Source organism: Exophiala spinifera, assembly GCF_000836115.1.
Source record: "Exophiala spinifera strain CBS 89968 unplaced genomic scaffold supercont1.1, whole genome shotgun sequence".
NCBI lineage: Eukaryota > Fungi > Ascomycota > Eurotiomycetes > Chaetothyriales > Herpotrichiellaceae > Exophiala > Exophiala spinifera.
Window position 1 is genome coordinate 924,743 of NW_015622513.1, and position 15,002 is coordinate 939,744.

The 15,002-nt window shown below is 51.0% G+C and overlaps 5 protein-coding genes across 5 annotated transcripts; 3 read left to right on the plus strand and 2 right to left on the minus strand.

Moving 5' to 3' along the window:
* Positions 1 to 424: 424 nt before the first annotated feature.
* Positions 425 to 1,373, plus strand: PV08_00346 (uncharacterized protein; the record flags this gene model as incomplete). The annotated part of the gene is made up of 2 exons (XM_016374712.1): positions 425 to 613; positions 663 to 1,373. 2 exons carry the CDS (start codon positions 425 to 427, stop codon positions 1,371 to 1,373), a joined length of 900 nt encoding a protein of 299 aa, XP_016239988.1.
* A 1,734-nt stretch (positions 1,374 to 3,107) lies between these two features.
* Positions 3,108 to 4,333, plus strand: PV08_00347 (uncharacterized protein; the record flags this gene model as incomplete). Its single annotated transcript, XM_016374713.1, has 5 exons — positions 3,108 to 3,142; positions 3,259 to 3,343; positions 3,396 to 3,478; positions 3,535 to 4,120; positions 4,169 to 4,333. 5 exons carry the CDS (start codon positions 3,108 to 3,110, stop codon positions 4,331 to 4,333), a joined length of 954 nt encoding a protein of 317 aa, XP_016239989.1.
* A 2,038-nt stretch (positions 4,334 to 6,371) lies between these two features.
* PV08_00348 (uncharacterized protein) lies at positions 6,372 to 8,162 on the minus strand (the record flags this gene model as incomplete). The annotated part of the gene is made up of 2 exons (XM_016374714.1): positions 6,372 to 7,889; positions 7,944 to 8,162. The coding sequence occupies 2 exons, from the start codon at positions 8,160 to 8,162 to the stop codon at positions 6,372 to 6,374; spliced, it is 1,737 nt and encodes a 578-aa protein (XP_016239990.1).
* A 355-nt stretch (positions 8,163 to 8,517) lies between these two features.
* Positions 8,518 to 9,875, plus strand: PV08_00349 (uncharacterized protein; the record flags this gene model as incomplete). Its single annotated transcript, XM_016374715.1, has 3 exons — positions 8,518 to 8,617; positions 8,683 to 8,790; positions 8,884 to 9,875. 3 exons carry the CDS (start codon positions 8,518 to 8,520, stop codon positions 9,873 to 9,875), a joined length of 1,200 nt encoding a protein of 399 aa, XP_016239991.1.
* A 1,065-nt stretch (positions 9,876 to 10,940) lies between these two features.
* Positions 10,941 to 13,871, minus strand: PV08_00350 (uncharacterized protein; the record flags this gene model as incomplete). Its single annotated transcript, XM_016374716.1, has 1 exon — positions 10,941 to 13,871. One exon carries the CDS (start codon positions 13,869 to 13,871, stop codon positions 10,941 to 10,943), a length of 2,931 nt encoding a protein of 976 aa, XP_016239992.1.
* Positions 13,872 to 15,002: the final 1,131 nt, after the last annotated feature.

Below are 15,002 nucleotides of genomic sequence, written 5' to 3' on the forward strand. Positions count from 1 at the left end.
AACCAGAAATGGTGCAAACCACGAGATGCCTGCACAACGGTAAATTCGCGAATCGTGGGGACCATTATGATCAAAAGGACATAAACAGGGCGATAGCCTGAGAGGCTGTTTTCTGCAGGCAGCAGTCATTCAGCTCGATCTGGTGCATGCAGCGAGCCATGAAGAAACCAAGTTGTTTTTTTGGGGCCGACGTGGACTTGACATATATTGATGGCAATACGAGTACGAGGATGAGAGGAAAGCGTGGAGAATTCTCATTATTTCCAGCGCTGGGGTCGCCCGTAACGCTGTTTGACTCACCGTACAGGTCTATTACGGCGGACCGCAGACAAATATATACGCGTCACTTCGCAGAACTTGGGCTGGTGAATTTCAGGTCACTTTATGTCTCGCATCTCGCAGCACAGTCGATGCTCCGGCCAGCATGCCAATATGTATCACATGCAGCACCCCAGTCAAGAACCTATACACCGTCTACAGCAAAGCCGATGACCGAACACTTGGTAAAGGGGTCCGGCTCACCCAATGCCCAAACTGTAAAAGGTTCGCGGACAAATATGTCGAGCATGACTTTGTGGTCTTGTTCATAGACCTCGTTCTAATTAAACCTCAAGTATGTGAAAAATTGTTTTCGGAGACGAGACAAGTTCTTACATGGCCAGGTCTATCGCCATCTTCTGTTCAACAGGCTTGGACGCTCCGACAATAGACTCGATCCCAGCATCCTCCGACTGGGTATCTTACTCGTTTTATTCGATGTCTACATTACGTGGGCCCGAATCGAGAAAAGCAGTACTGTCAACGGAGGAAACAACCCGAACTCGGCTCTGACTGGAATGCCGATCCTCACACAGTATCTTTTCTTTCTCACAATGAACGTACTGGCCACCGCCGCTCAACATGCCATCATTCGTTTCCTGGCTCGCTTTCTAGTCACGGAACGTGAACAGCACGGAGATCATCCAAACAGCAAGAATTCACCTCGAGTTTCATCAGCGGACGGAAATGTCCATCCTATAGTCGCGCCGGGCCAGGCCTCTCCGAGTGCAATCAGCACAGCCTTACTGGTGTCGAGTTGTACCAAGCTATTCCCCATCTTTCTTGTGATATGGCCTACGGAAGTCAACGGCGGTGGCCCTTCGGGTTTTGCGTTTCGTGCAACAAACTATGTCGCATGGGCAGTCTTGGTCAACAACATCGAGGCCCTGCTTATCTTGCTCAATTGTGGTTATGTCGCTGCAACTGGCATGGCGGTCTCAGGCATGCTGGCGCGATGGGCTGTGGAGTATTGGGCTTTGAGATTTGTAGGGTTAGGATCAGATCCCAAACCTCTAGGAGGCCTCGCGACAGCTTTGAATGTTCTGAAAAGGTAGATTGAACAAAGCAGATTCGGCAACTGCCAGATCAGATCAACAATCAGACCACCCTCCGCGGTCGGCTGGCCTCAATTGAGCAGATTCTTCTTTTTCTTTTTCCTTTCAACCGGTGCTGTGCTTGTTCCAGATTGAAGTTCAGACTGAATACCTCGTGTTCCCCGGAAGAGTCCGCATACACGCTCCCTCTGGACAGCTTGAATCGATTGACACCGTGGCTACCTTAAATGTCTGTCTGGGCTCAATGCACGGAGAAATCAGCATCCTCCTTATTCCAGTGCAGATGTCACCACCGATACTCCCCTTCACGGAGTCTACGTTATCATCCTAGGCGATGGACAAATGGTGTCGGGGCATACCAACCTATCGTTTCAGAAAGTGGCAGATCAGCCCCTTCAGTTGGTGCCAGAATCTCGAGATGCACAGCGAGAATCGTTTAAGAGCTTTGACTTCATGATGTTGAGGCGGCCGTAGCACGATCCGTTCCGATGATTCCCATGGTGCTGCAGGTGCTATCTCCTCAACGGCTTTGGCACTTGCGACGTCAAAAGGATAAGAACAGCATATTCTCGTATATTAACAATGGTACGAATTGGTTGGATTTGAGACTATGAAACTGACGCACTCGGCTTGGTATCTTTGACCATGAAGAGAACATGAGAGATTTCTAAGCGTTATTAATACGCTCAAACACATATTCGAATCACTGTCCATTGCACAATGACGTAGTCTCAGTACCCAGGAAGCATCCCGCGTTGGTCGTCGCTGTCAGTTGGATATTTTGGTCAGATGTCCATAAATGGGTGCGTGTCTCGTGACAATAGATCCCCAGCATCGGTTGCCATAGTCGAGCCTTTGGAGGCGTCGGGCGTCAAAGGACCTTCCATCACTACTCACGGCGTGGCGACTGATCAACAAGTGCAAAGTCGCTGTTCCTGAAAAAGGGTTTGATAGGACAACAGTCACCATGTGGACAATGGCTTTTGCAGACAGAATGTGCATTTCCGATTGAAAACCCCCTCGCTCATAACGGGCCCTAGAGTCAAATAATAGCAAGCTTATCATTTTGCGTGGACAATGTTCCCATGTTTCGTACAGCCTTGCCTGCAAGAGTGACTGTCACGGATGCAGCCGGCACCGATCCACATGCCAGGTGTACTTCAATCCATGGCTTGGGGTATTTTAGCATACCTTTCAGCTCGCAATGTGGAGAGGATATGTCCTGAAACGAGATTTCCTCTTCGCCCCATGGGCGAGGGGGAATCGCGTAGGGTAAGACTTTGACCTGAGAGAAATCCTTCAAGCCCGTGTCGTGGAGTGTGTCAAGGGCATGTTGAGTGAACGGCCTCCCGGTGGCTAGGATGCTTCAGCAGATACCGTAAGAAATTTCAGAAGTTCGAGAAGTATGATTGCTGCATTTTACTGGACATTGTCACTCTTTATCCTTGCTGCTGAAAATGAAGTATAGCGGAGAAATGTGGCCGTTGATCAAGCTGGTGAGGCAGACTCGATTCCGGCAGGCGGCAGTTTCACATGTACAGCCTCACTAGCCTCCTTAGTAATTTCTGTCAGACAGATATCGTCATACACATATCTGCAGCCCACCTTGTCAGACAATGATATTATTCCAAACAACAGATCAGCTGGCTCAACAAGAAACACTGAGTCTGACATCTGCTTCTCCCGTCTCTTCACATCAATCAAGTCGGTCACTTGGACTACACTTTGACAACCATGGACAAGTTCTCGTCGTTTGGAAAGAACATAAGGTACGCACATCCCCAAGTTATTGCAAGCCAAAGGGTCGTCCTCAACATCCCCTGCGGGAGTCCATTACTAGGCCCCTTTATCAAAATGCGATTGCCTAACTGTGTTGTCAATGTAGTTCTGCCTTCAATACTACCGTCTCTCCCTTCGTCCAGCGAAGCCAGCAGCAGCTCAAGGAACAGTTTGGATCTGCAGAGGACAAGGTAAACGCAGGAGCTAATTGGTCCACCCAAACATCTAGCTGATTCGTATCAGACCCAACTTCCTGTGGACTACATTGAGCTGGAGAAGCGTGTCGACGCACTGAAGCAGGTTCACCAGAAGCTATTGACCGTCACGTATGTGATTAACAGAGTGCCGTCCATCCGAGACCCGTTGCTTACGAGTGCTCTAGCAATCAATATCAGAATGAGGCATACGACTATCCCCCAAACATTCGCGAATCCTTTACCGATCTTGGTCGTAGTATTTCTGAGAAAGTAACTCTTCTATCCCATGCCTCAAGCCCGGCCGAAGCTCAAGCTGCAATTACTGCTCCTCCCTCCGCAAAGCCCCAACCTAAGACGTTCAACCATGCCATTGCGCGCGCTTCTTTGGCCAGTTCACAACTTCTACAACAAACAAACCATTCTGGCAGCGAGGATCCACTAGCCACAGCATTGGAGAAATATGCCCTGGCAGAAGAGAAGGTTGGAGAGGCACGACTGGCACAAGACCATGCCATTCAGTCGCGCTTCCTCGCAGGCTGGAATACAACGCTGAATACCAATATCCAATTTGCAACCAAGGCTAGAAAAGCCGTGGAGAATAGCCGCCTCTTGTTGGACAGCACCAAGGCATCAAAGAAGAGCCAAGTGATAGGCAGGGGTATGAACCCGGATGACGAAACAGCACTGAGTGAAGAGGCACGCGCCGAGATTGAAGCTAAGGAAGACGACTTCGTCTCACAAGTTGAAGAGGCACAAGGCGTCATGAAAAACGTAAGGGTCGCCTCCCTTGGTCTGGTGACGATAGCTAATTAATTCTAGGTCCTGGATACCCCCGAGCCTCTTCGTAACCTTGCCGACTTGATTGCAGCGCAGTTGGAATACCACAAGAGAGCTTATGAGATTTTGTCCGAGCTTGCGCCAGAGATTGATCAACTCCAAGTCGAACAGGAGAGCAACTACCGCAAGAGCAGAGAAGGTGCTTGATCCCGTCACCTGAACCAATGAGGGAAGGTTACATGCTGGGTTGGCTAGAATGGCTTCCGTTAGGGAGAGGCGGTCGAATTCCTTAGTTTCATTCTTTGGGAATCGAATGGTCATAACTTGTTGAATGAATACCTATTTACAGCATTTACCAATCTCGTCTGAAGTGAAGTGTATTCGTCCTCGATGACTACGCAGATGCATTGTCGGCCCTTATCGTGATAAGATGGTGCGAGGACCCTCTGGGAGGGTCAGTCTAGAGTAGGAATCTTAGCCGAACTCTCGCTCCTGCGTTAAGTACGAGGTACATCTCAACTTCGTCGCATTGATATCGTCTACAGCTGCAGCCTCGTACCCTTCTGATCGACGACCTTGGGAAACAGACCCAAGTTCCTGCAAGAGTTCACTCTCTCCATCCGCCTCCAGAAGTCGGTTGAACAGCTCCTGGCCGAGAAAGTTACACCCTTTGTCTCTTCCACCATCCATCTGCTGCGCCTACCAACACGCAACTCCCGCGCCGAACGACCTGCTACGTCCTCTTCAGACTAATTTACGAGAGAACAGCCGCACTTCGGATTGCTTAGAGCAATAAGCCTGGACTAGAGTGGGATTGAAGAGCACAGAACATAATGGCCAACGGGTACGTGAGCAATTTGGACAAGAGCACATACTTCCATCCCACCTACACCAGCACCGTCTGGAGCCTATGCGAAAGAGCATTGGTCTACTTTGGCTACTTTGGCAAAAGAGGCGAGGTCTCTGGGCAGCTCAGCAGCTGCGTGACTCCCTGGGACGGAATTCTGGTTCACGTTCGTCTTGGGACTTCCAGCTACCCTATCACCAAAGGCTACAGTACTGGTGGTCGGATGCGCGCGAGTCCATCCACCCACCTATGATGTACCAGAGCAGCGAGTCTCAACAGGGGATCCCCTAGCTTTGTGCACCTGTTCATGAGCCATGAGCCAATCGCGCCGAGTGTCAGGTGGCTTGGTAGTTCAGTTCAGTCTGAAGATCTTCCCTCCTCACTCTCCGATGTCCATTCTTCGAAGCTGTTGCTCCAGGCTGGACGCAATCACCACACCACACCACACCGCACCGCACATGATTGGGAACCAAACAGAGCTCTTTACTAACACTGCACCCACACCTAGATGGTCCCTCCTGATCGGCTTGATTGTCATCGTCGCTCTCTGCGTCGGCGCGTACTACTTTAGTCCCAAGGGCGAGAATCAGACGTATGACTTCCTACCCTATCGTCACTTTGACAGATCAGCTAAACTCACCATGTAGGATATGGCGGAGCACACTCATTCTCAGCTTCGCTAGCTGTTATATAATGTGGGGTACGTTCCTCTTATTTTTCAGCTCATCCCTACCTCCAGATTATCTCAAAAGGTTGCTGCAAAGACTGACAGAATGTCTTCTTGTAGCGATTGTGTTCCTTGCTCAATGGCATCCACTCGTCGAACCACGCATGACGAAATTGAGACATGGATATCCGGGCGGTAATTGAACTTGGTTATTTGAGGATGTTGAATTCAGTCTCGAGGGGGGTTCTGAGCCGCGCAGTATCACAATGTGCGTTCGAGAGAGGGTGAAGAATGTGGCCTGCTGCGTGTATTATATAAACCTTGTGGCATTTTGGCAGTTTCGCGCGCTTTACTAGAAACTCTGTCCTACTGCTTTCGATTGAACAAACACAACAGCTTAATCAGACATAATGGCAGTAAACACACGTACGGGAAGACTGGAACTCTTGATGCTTTTTCCATTGAAATACTGTGCTCGTGCTCTTATTCCCTGCTACCTCTTCACAAGAGCAAAGTAATTCATGATTTGATGTTTGTCTGCATTAACATCGACGACCCCTATGATCGAGGGCTTGAGTCGCGAACGGCCTCTTTGTAATGTTGCCAAAGCATGGGAAATTTCATAATGTACAGGGTGGATTGGAAAAGACCCCGCACGTCGCTACGCCTATCATGTCTCACATGGACCCAATACATCGCCCGCGTATCTGGCGACGCACTCCGATGACTACCTATTCATTCTTCTCCTGTCCAGGTTCTGTCTCTATGAGCTCTGCGGTCTTGCTACGCTGTACTGACTCAGGCTCGTTGTCGTCATCGTCGTCGTCATGATCATCATCATCTGGTTTCTCGGCGATTTCGACTCGAACCTTGCTGTCATGCAACGGTGACGGTGACGGCGACGTCAAGGGAGAATGCTGTGATTCTGCTGGGCTCGTCATCCGAGCTTGTTGTGCTCGCAAGATCGGACTGGGAAGCTCGGTGTGCTCGTCGTCTAGATGTCCTAGGATCGCCTTCAATACGTCAGGACCGCCTGTTCTGATACTGCCTCCAGAGGGAGATGTGACTTGCTCTTCTTCGTCCTCGTCAACAGTGCTCTTCTGCTTGACGGGAGTTTCTAATTGTGTTGAAGTAGTATTGTCCTCAGGTACAGTGGCTTGGCCACCGGCGGCAGCAAGAGGATCTGAATCGTCTCCTGTGCCCGTGGGAGTCGGGTCTTCTGGTGCTCCAGGTTCGTATTTGGGCAAGGTAGCGCCAATATCGAGCTTCGGCAACACTCGCTCAGGTGAACGGTCCTTTCGTTCGGTGGCAGCGGCCGTTGTTGATTCGGCGTCTGCTTTCGGTGCAAGCGTTGTAGTGACATTGCTGGATGTGCTCTCTTCTTCCTCTTCTTGACCTTCTGGGATGATCGCTACGTGACTTCCGGTGCTTGGCGTATGCTTGTGCCGACGTGTCGTCGCACCAGTGGCTGTAGTTGTGGTGGCTGCGGCTGCATTAGACGTGCTCGGGGGTCCGTTGTTTTCAGCTGATGGGTTCTGGTTGTCCTTTCGTAAGATCTGCATTCGTGAGCCTGCTTCTGGGGCAGAGGCGGATGATGCGCTCTGATCATTCGAATCTTCAGAAGATCCTTCCGCTTCTGCTGGAATTGTGTAGCTATCTTCAGGAATGAGACGATACTCATCGCAGACAGTCTTGAAGAACATGTAGAGACCATATGAAGCTTCCACCGACCAGAAAACTTCCCGATGTTGGAACCATGCGTGTGCGAAAATCCGATACACCCGTCGGAAGATATTTGTGAGCTGGCGCATGCTCTGGATCGCACTTCCCGTCTCACCACCCAGAGCGAGCCTTGATGGAAAGTGCTTGGGACTAGTGAGGACATTCGCAGCCCAGTCGAGAGTATGGTTACAGTAGTCGATTGCGCAGCAGGACTTTGGAGGTTCATGGACAGCGCAGAGATACTGCCATTCGCTGGCCCGCATCTCGGGACATGTCTGAGCTGAGCATGGGGGATTGTCATTCATAAGAGAAATCGACACGAGGTTGGCCTTCATGGTCAGGAATCTGCAGAGTTCGTACAGCCACAAGTTCCTGTCCACGGTCTCATTGTCGTTAAGTCGAGGGGGGGTAGCAAGCTGCAACGCGGTCTCTTTTGATATGGGTATCGTGTGCGAGGCATCTGGAGTATGTGTGAGGTTGGAGTAGAGGGCTTTAAGGTGTTCTTGGAGTTGAAAGGGCGAGTCGAGCTACAGCCACGAGTTAGTGTCTCGCTGCAGTCAGATGAGGGTATACTGCCTGACCTGGTTCAAAGGAACAAGAGGAGGCCCTCTGGCCATATCCGCAGCTCGAGTGCCCGGTCTGACTCTGCGTGCAGCGCCCTCATCTGGCTTGCTGACCGCGTCAAGAGACAGTTCATTCGAGCTGTCGCCAATTCCTGGGCTCTTAGGTCCAAATTGGACTTCTGGAATGGGTGGAGGAGAGGGCAGCCGAGGCGAACTGGACGGTGAGACGGCCGTCATGCTGCCCGGGTTGGGAAAAGGCCTGAAGAAGGGGTGCTTGAGTCGGTCGTCCTCGAACCACTCCTCTTCTGATGAGAACGAACAACGATGCGATCTGACCATGGTCTCGGCTCGGCTATGTTTCCCCTTTGGTGAAGATGGAGCGGGAGATCGACGGCTAAACTTTAATGCGTGGGAAGTCGATGCTCCACGTCAACGACATGCATTTTGTCTCCGTCACCAAACCAGTCTTCACTACAAATTCTACATCTGCACTCTGTGTCTCTGTGTTGTTGTGACTGGACCTGCACTACCACTTGGACTTCTGGGTTTCTAGCTCAGTTCTCGTCTTTGTCACCCGTCATTCATAACAGTCATGGACGACGACATTCCAGATCTCGTCGACCTTCAGTCACAACAGGATTCTTCTTCACAGATCAAGCCAATAAAAAAGGTACCCATTACCATAGTAACAGGTACACTATACTCACGAGGGTGTCCTTATGTCTTTTATTCCATGCTGACCATGCTATTGGTACAGGCTACCTTGGTGCTGGCAAGACCACATTGCTCAACTATATCCTGACAGCCGAGCATGGCAAAAAAATAGCGGTGATTCTGAACGGCAGGTCTCACTTCATCCCTGGGCGTACCTGTACCTATGCCTCTGACGCCATTGTCATAGCACTCTGAAAGCTCCCTGCAACAAGAGATCTAACATTATTTTCTTTGCTGGCTACAGAATTTGGAAACACAGCAGATATCGAAAAGTCTCTTACGGTCAATCAAGGCAACCAATCTACTACGGAATGGATTCCTCTCGCCAACGGCTGTATCTGTTGCAGCGTCAAAGACAGCGGCGTCGCCGCCTTGGAGTCTCTAGTCGAACGCCAAAAAGACTTCGACTACATCCTGCTCGAGACGACGGGCGTGGCAGACCCCGGGAACATCGCTCCCATGTTCTGGATGGATGAGGGGCTAGGAAGCAGCATATACCTCGACGGCATCGTGACCGTCGTTGACGCCAAGAACATACTCACGAGCCTCGACGAACCTGCACCAGAGGAACTACCGGAGTCAGAAAGTCAAAGTCACGACCATGCCCATGACCAGCACTCGCCACTCTTGACAACAGCTCACCTACAAATCTCCCACGCCGACGTCATCATCCTCAACAAGACCGACCTCGTCTCGGAAACTCACTTGTCCCAAGTACAAGCGAGGATAACGTCGATTAACAGTCTCGCCCGCCTCTTTCCAACAAGCCACTCGCACATTGACTCTCTAAGTGGCACGGTCCTGGACCTGGACGCCTATTCGACATTTCCTCTGCCCCCGTCGACTTCTACGTCGTCCCCTAGCAAGATACCGGACTTCTCGTCAAAAGGTCATTCACATCTCGACCCGACCATATCGACATTGACACTCTCACTCTCTCCCCTTTCCCCGCAGGACCTCTCACACCTAGAATCCTGGCTCGAGACCATCCTCTGGGAAGCCGAGGACACCCAGGCTGACCAACCGCGTAAATACGAAGTCCACCGTACAAAGGGTCTCCTTCCGCTCCTCGACGGCACCGTCCGAGTTATCCAGGGCGTCCGCGAGATTTTCGACATCATCGAAACTCCGAAGTCACCCGAAGGAAGCGACGTCCCGCAACAAGGGAAGATTGTCTTCATAGGACGAAATCTCGACCTTCTTCCTACCTTTTCAGAATCACGAGTTTCTGGTTGAATGCATCCTTTGAGCTAAACCTTTTTTTTTGCTGATATTGATTTCAATATCTATAAAAGTTTCTCAGAGGTATTTCATCAAATTTCCCTCATGAGTTCTGTCTCGCCTCATAGATGGATCGCACAAGTACTGCCTATATAGGGGAAAAAAGACCCGTGTCATTCATTATACCTGCTCGTCCGTTCATGGTGAGGTCATTCGTCTGTTTGTTCGTTCATTTGCTTGTTCTCGTTCATTCGTTTCAAAAGCATCAGGAGCTTGCACCAGCGCGCTTGTTCGCTAGTTCTCCGAGGGAGACGGACGCGGATCGTCGACCCCAATGTCGGTTCGGTTTCGCAACCACGTTGTCGTTGTTATCCCAAATACAGAAAAGTAAAAGCAACAAAAAGCCAGAAAAACAACAAGATGTGCCAAAACTCAAAATCCAGATCCAGAACACCGCCGAGTAACAGACCGTACAACTTCACACACACCAAATAAGGACTTTCTCGTCCCAAGTGATTATAACCCCCGAAAAAGAAATCCCTCTCATTCGCACGAGCCATGGTATTGTGTATGGTTGTTGCTGGTCGCTAAATAAAGACGCATAAAAACACCAAAACCAAAAAAGCAGGACAAGTGAGAACCAGCCATTTGTCAGTCTCGACTCCTTTAATAGCTCCCCGCCCATGCTGGTGGCAACTAGTAACAATTGTAACAAGTTCAGGGCAAAGTAGTTGTCATGTATCATCAATCGTTGCAATCGTAGCCGTGGTGGTGGTGGTGGTGGTGGTGGTGGTGGTGGTGGTGGTGGTAGGGACGTGAGCTTAGGTGACATCTTGTAGGGGTATTAGCCGGCGCGGCGAACCCAGGCCTCGAATAATGCAGTAGTATCTGGTGAATCATTCCACAAACTCGTTGCCAAGAATAGAGAAGGGAACAACTCCCCCAGAGCATGATGGGCCGAAGGTCAGCCACTCGCTGCTTCAACATCTGAATTCTGCAGCATCAATGATAATATCATCATCTTCATAGGGGCGCCGGATATGAAGCAAAGTTGCATGGCGGCGAGTAATCGCCGACAATTCAACCAGTCACATCCTGCATGGAAGGAGGTGTGACTTGGTTACTCTGGCCAGTCTGCTCTGATCTGTTGAGCTCCTGTTGACGCGCCACTTGAGAATCTGGCACTGCAAGGTGATCAGATCTTGCAAGCTCAAGCCTGTTAGGCTGGGTATCTGCCTGGGCCTCGTCGGATATCTCTTCTGTGCCCACAGCCTCTGGGGTCGTCATGAGTTCCCGATCAATTTCGGGTGTGGCCGAATCTGTCTTCGGCTCTTCTCCCTTTTCTTCCCGTGTCGTAGTAAGAGTCTGGACGCTGAGGTCGAGATCGCCGTCTGCATCGAACGAGTCATCATATCCACTATCTGCAAAGGGCAGCCGGGGAAGCCTGTCCGGCGCCGAAGGTATCGCTACTGCGGGTCCATCGGAATTGGTGATGGGGTGTGCTGTGGCCGCAGCATTATGGTCGTCGGTGGGGGTTGCTGATCCTTCGATAGGAAGACCTTGATCCCTTATTTCTTCGGGTTCAGAAGTTAGCTCCCCATAATGCTGATGCGTCGATGCCGACAAGACTGCATGACTATTGCGTGGGGTACTGTCGGACCTCATGGAACATGTAGTCACCACAGAGGGGCGGCGTGATAGCGAAGCGTCCCGAGCTAGTGGGTGGTCGATCTGGCCCGGTGTCACAAAATTCGCCGAAGACACAGAATCTTGACTTGTCTGTTGAGCCTCTGCGGCACGTTCCAATATTTCCAACTCTTCGTCGTTGAATGTCCTTCTGGGAACAAGATATGGATGACCATCCAGTTCCACTTTGTCGAATTCATGCTCCATTCCTGGTGAAATGGGAACAATGTTTGGCTCTGCATCATCAACCAACGTTGGCCTGTCATCGTCGCCAATCCAGTGGTGCCTCTCGTTTCTACCTAGATGAGCGTAGTTTGCGGGCGGTGCTCTACCTCTGGGCCGGTCATAGGCAGAAGTCTCGCTGTCAATCTCATAATTCGAAGACCTGGGATACGTGAACGTGTAGTCGTCTCTCGAGCTTTCTGGGGAATAAGGCACGTCTGTAATTTCATGTTGGTTTGAGAAACGTTCGATGTCGTCCCGGCCTACCGCATCTGCAGGGTCAATATAGTCTTGTGGGGTTCGGAGCTTCAATGTAGGCCTCTCATGACGCTCTTTTGAATGCGGAGGCTTCGTATCACCTTCTCTAAACATCTTCGCCAATGTCTTTGCTGAACACCGGTCCCGCGGACGGCGAGATAGACATATCCTTACAATGTCCTGATACCACTCTGGAACTTCGGACGGAAATTCATCGACACTGAATGGAGATACGTGGCGCTCAGGCTCATCATCATCCATGGCCAACGCCCACAAGGTCATTCCTAGTTGGTACAAGTCTGACTTTTCCCCAATGTACATGGAGATCCTTTGGCTGCTGGCAATCTTGGCCGCTATCTCGGGAGGCTCCCAGCCAACGGGACAACCTCTTCGGTTGATGTCGATGATCTTTGCATTACCCTCACCATCAACAACGATGTTGGAAAGGGTAAAGTCACCTTGGACATAGCCTTCTTCATGGATCTCGCTGAGACCACAGGTGGCTTGTTCTGCCCACCTACACCGATCTTCCCAAGGTATAGCGCCCCTGTGGTCATAGAGGAGGTCAACAACGGCGCCCTTCTCGGCATAGGTGATGAGAAGGCCCCTGACATATTGTTCCTCATCATCGACGACAATGGCTTCTAGTTGAATTACATGACTTGAACCATGGAGAGCGTGCAGGGCGTTGATTTCGTAAAGGAATTCGTCAACGGTATCTGGACCCGGAATATCTTTCTTGATATAAACTTTGTTTTTGTGCTTCACCTTGTACACAAAGCCAGAGATGTGAGAGTCGAAGATTAATTCACTCTCTCGTATCACCATTGGCTGAAACTCATCATCATGTAATATGTGGCCTAAAGTATGACGTGGTGGGTATGGGATGATCTCGTTGACATCTTCCGTGACATGGACATGCAAACGACCGTCGGTTGTTTCCAATTTCAGATTGGTCACCGTATCGTAGAACTGGATTTCCGGTAGTGAATCTCGTATGGACTCATATATTTGCATGCTCTTATCTCGTTGGAATTGCAACTCCTTGAGATCCATCTCGAGGGACCCTGGTTCAGCATTGCGATAATCACAGGAAACAGTGACGCGACGCCAACGACTGGGAGTCTCTGCGTAGGTGACAAAGAACTTTTCTCGATCTGACTTGTCTCGGAAGTGCATGCTCAGGTTGAGAATCCATCGAGTATCGAGCTCGTCTCTCAGGTCGGCTTTGTCATCGACGAGAGGCATTCGAAGGAAGTGCGAGTCATCAGACGAGGTAGTTGACGGAGGGCGAGGAGGTCGAAAAGTGTCCTGAGGCCAAATATCCTCAGTGTTTGAAACCAGAGCTGGATCAAGGGATGATGTGATGGCGTCAAAGCCAGCATCAGCGGCGGGCGCATCGATCCTGCTTGTGAGAGCTACGGCAGGGGCAGAGGTCCGGCCGGGTCCCCAGCACGGCGGTGAAGAGGTCGCTCGAGGACGAGGAAGGCTTGTCGATGTATGTCTGACAGCGGACAAGGCTCGTCGTTCGGCGTGACAAGGTTTGACAGGTAGGAGTCGATCCCGCCTCTCGGAATTTTGACGTCGGAAGGTGGCTTGCCGGGGGAGGCCGATTGCAAGCGGCCTCGTTGTTGAGTCTTGTCGGCTCAACTCGTCGTCGTCCGGCGTCGTCTCGGGCCATCGTCTGTCTTCTGTAAAGTCGACTGAATCATCGGTCGGGTCATCTTTGACAAAGAGTTTGTGTATCTTCTGCCACATTCCCGATTTGAGGGAATGCTTCGGGAGATGCGGCTCTGTTTCCAGTTGTCTCAAGGGCTCTTCAGCATATTGAGGTCTGATGCCCATGTTGTGGAGGCCGCTCTAGCCTTGGTCGAATGAGGGGCAACCTCCACAAGTCAGCAATGTATGCTGTGTCCGAGGTCACCACAACGATAAGCAATGAATGAACAGCGATCGAACATTGGAGGTCGACCGTGATACAGCGAAGTCAAGGCTAGTCTTATTGGTGTCGAGACATTGCACAGAGCCGGGAGGAGATGTTGCAGCGGTCCTCCAAAGCGGTGAGCGGGCGGGCCACTACCGCTGTCCAGTCGATATTGCTGGAGGCTGTTACACAGAATACCGGAGAGGCTGGTCAGTATGCGTGTTGGAAAAATCCAAAGGACCGAGAGGAGCTGCGCAGTCTGAAGCTCAGAGAAGGTTGCAGGATGATTGCAGGACGAGGAGAACGATGGGTATTTGGCAGAAGCCGGTCGGTCCTCTTGCTAGTGCTCGACAGTGGTGACGATGTCGTGAAATGCAGCGTTTGACCCACGCGCTCGGAGACGGAGACGAATATGACTCGACCTGACGTGGCAAGCCCTGTTGATGCAATATGCAACCTGTTGAGATTACAGACTGAGATGAGGCGTCGGTGTTGATGGAAGTGGACGAGCGAGCATGTTAAAGAATCAGGGTAGGCAAGGTAAGGTAGGTAGTCCCTAGCTGGGGGATGGGATGCGTTCACCGCTTAAGCAGCCCCTGGTCAGCCACAAGGCCGCGCTGTATCTCAGATTGGATTGAAGTATCGACAAAGTTCAAGACTTCCGGTGGGTTTTGGGGAGGCTAATTAGGCCACTAGACTGGGTGGCTTTCGCTGACTTTTAGGGGCGTTATGGGTGTCGAGGCAGCCAATTGTCCCCATCTTAGGCGTGTATAGGGACGCCTAGTCGTCCCGGCTGCCGCCCGTGATTCCGCGCGCCGGGCCTTCGTGCCTAAAGGAACTTAACACTGCCCTAGCTAGCTTAATACCTCCTGCCCCTCTGCATGATTTGTTGAGCTCCTCGCCATACGGAGTACAAGACGGTCGAAATCCTCCTCATTCTTCCATGCTACAGCACAGAAGCTTCTTCGCATTCGTTTCAGGCAGACTACAGCAACCCAACGACGCCCATCAGTGCAAGGCAAAGGATGCCTACCGTGCCGACACTTGGACAG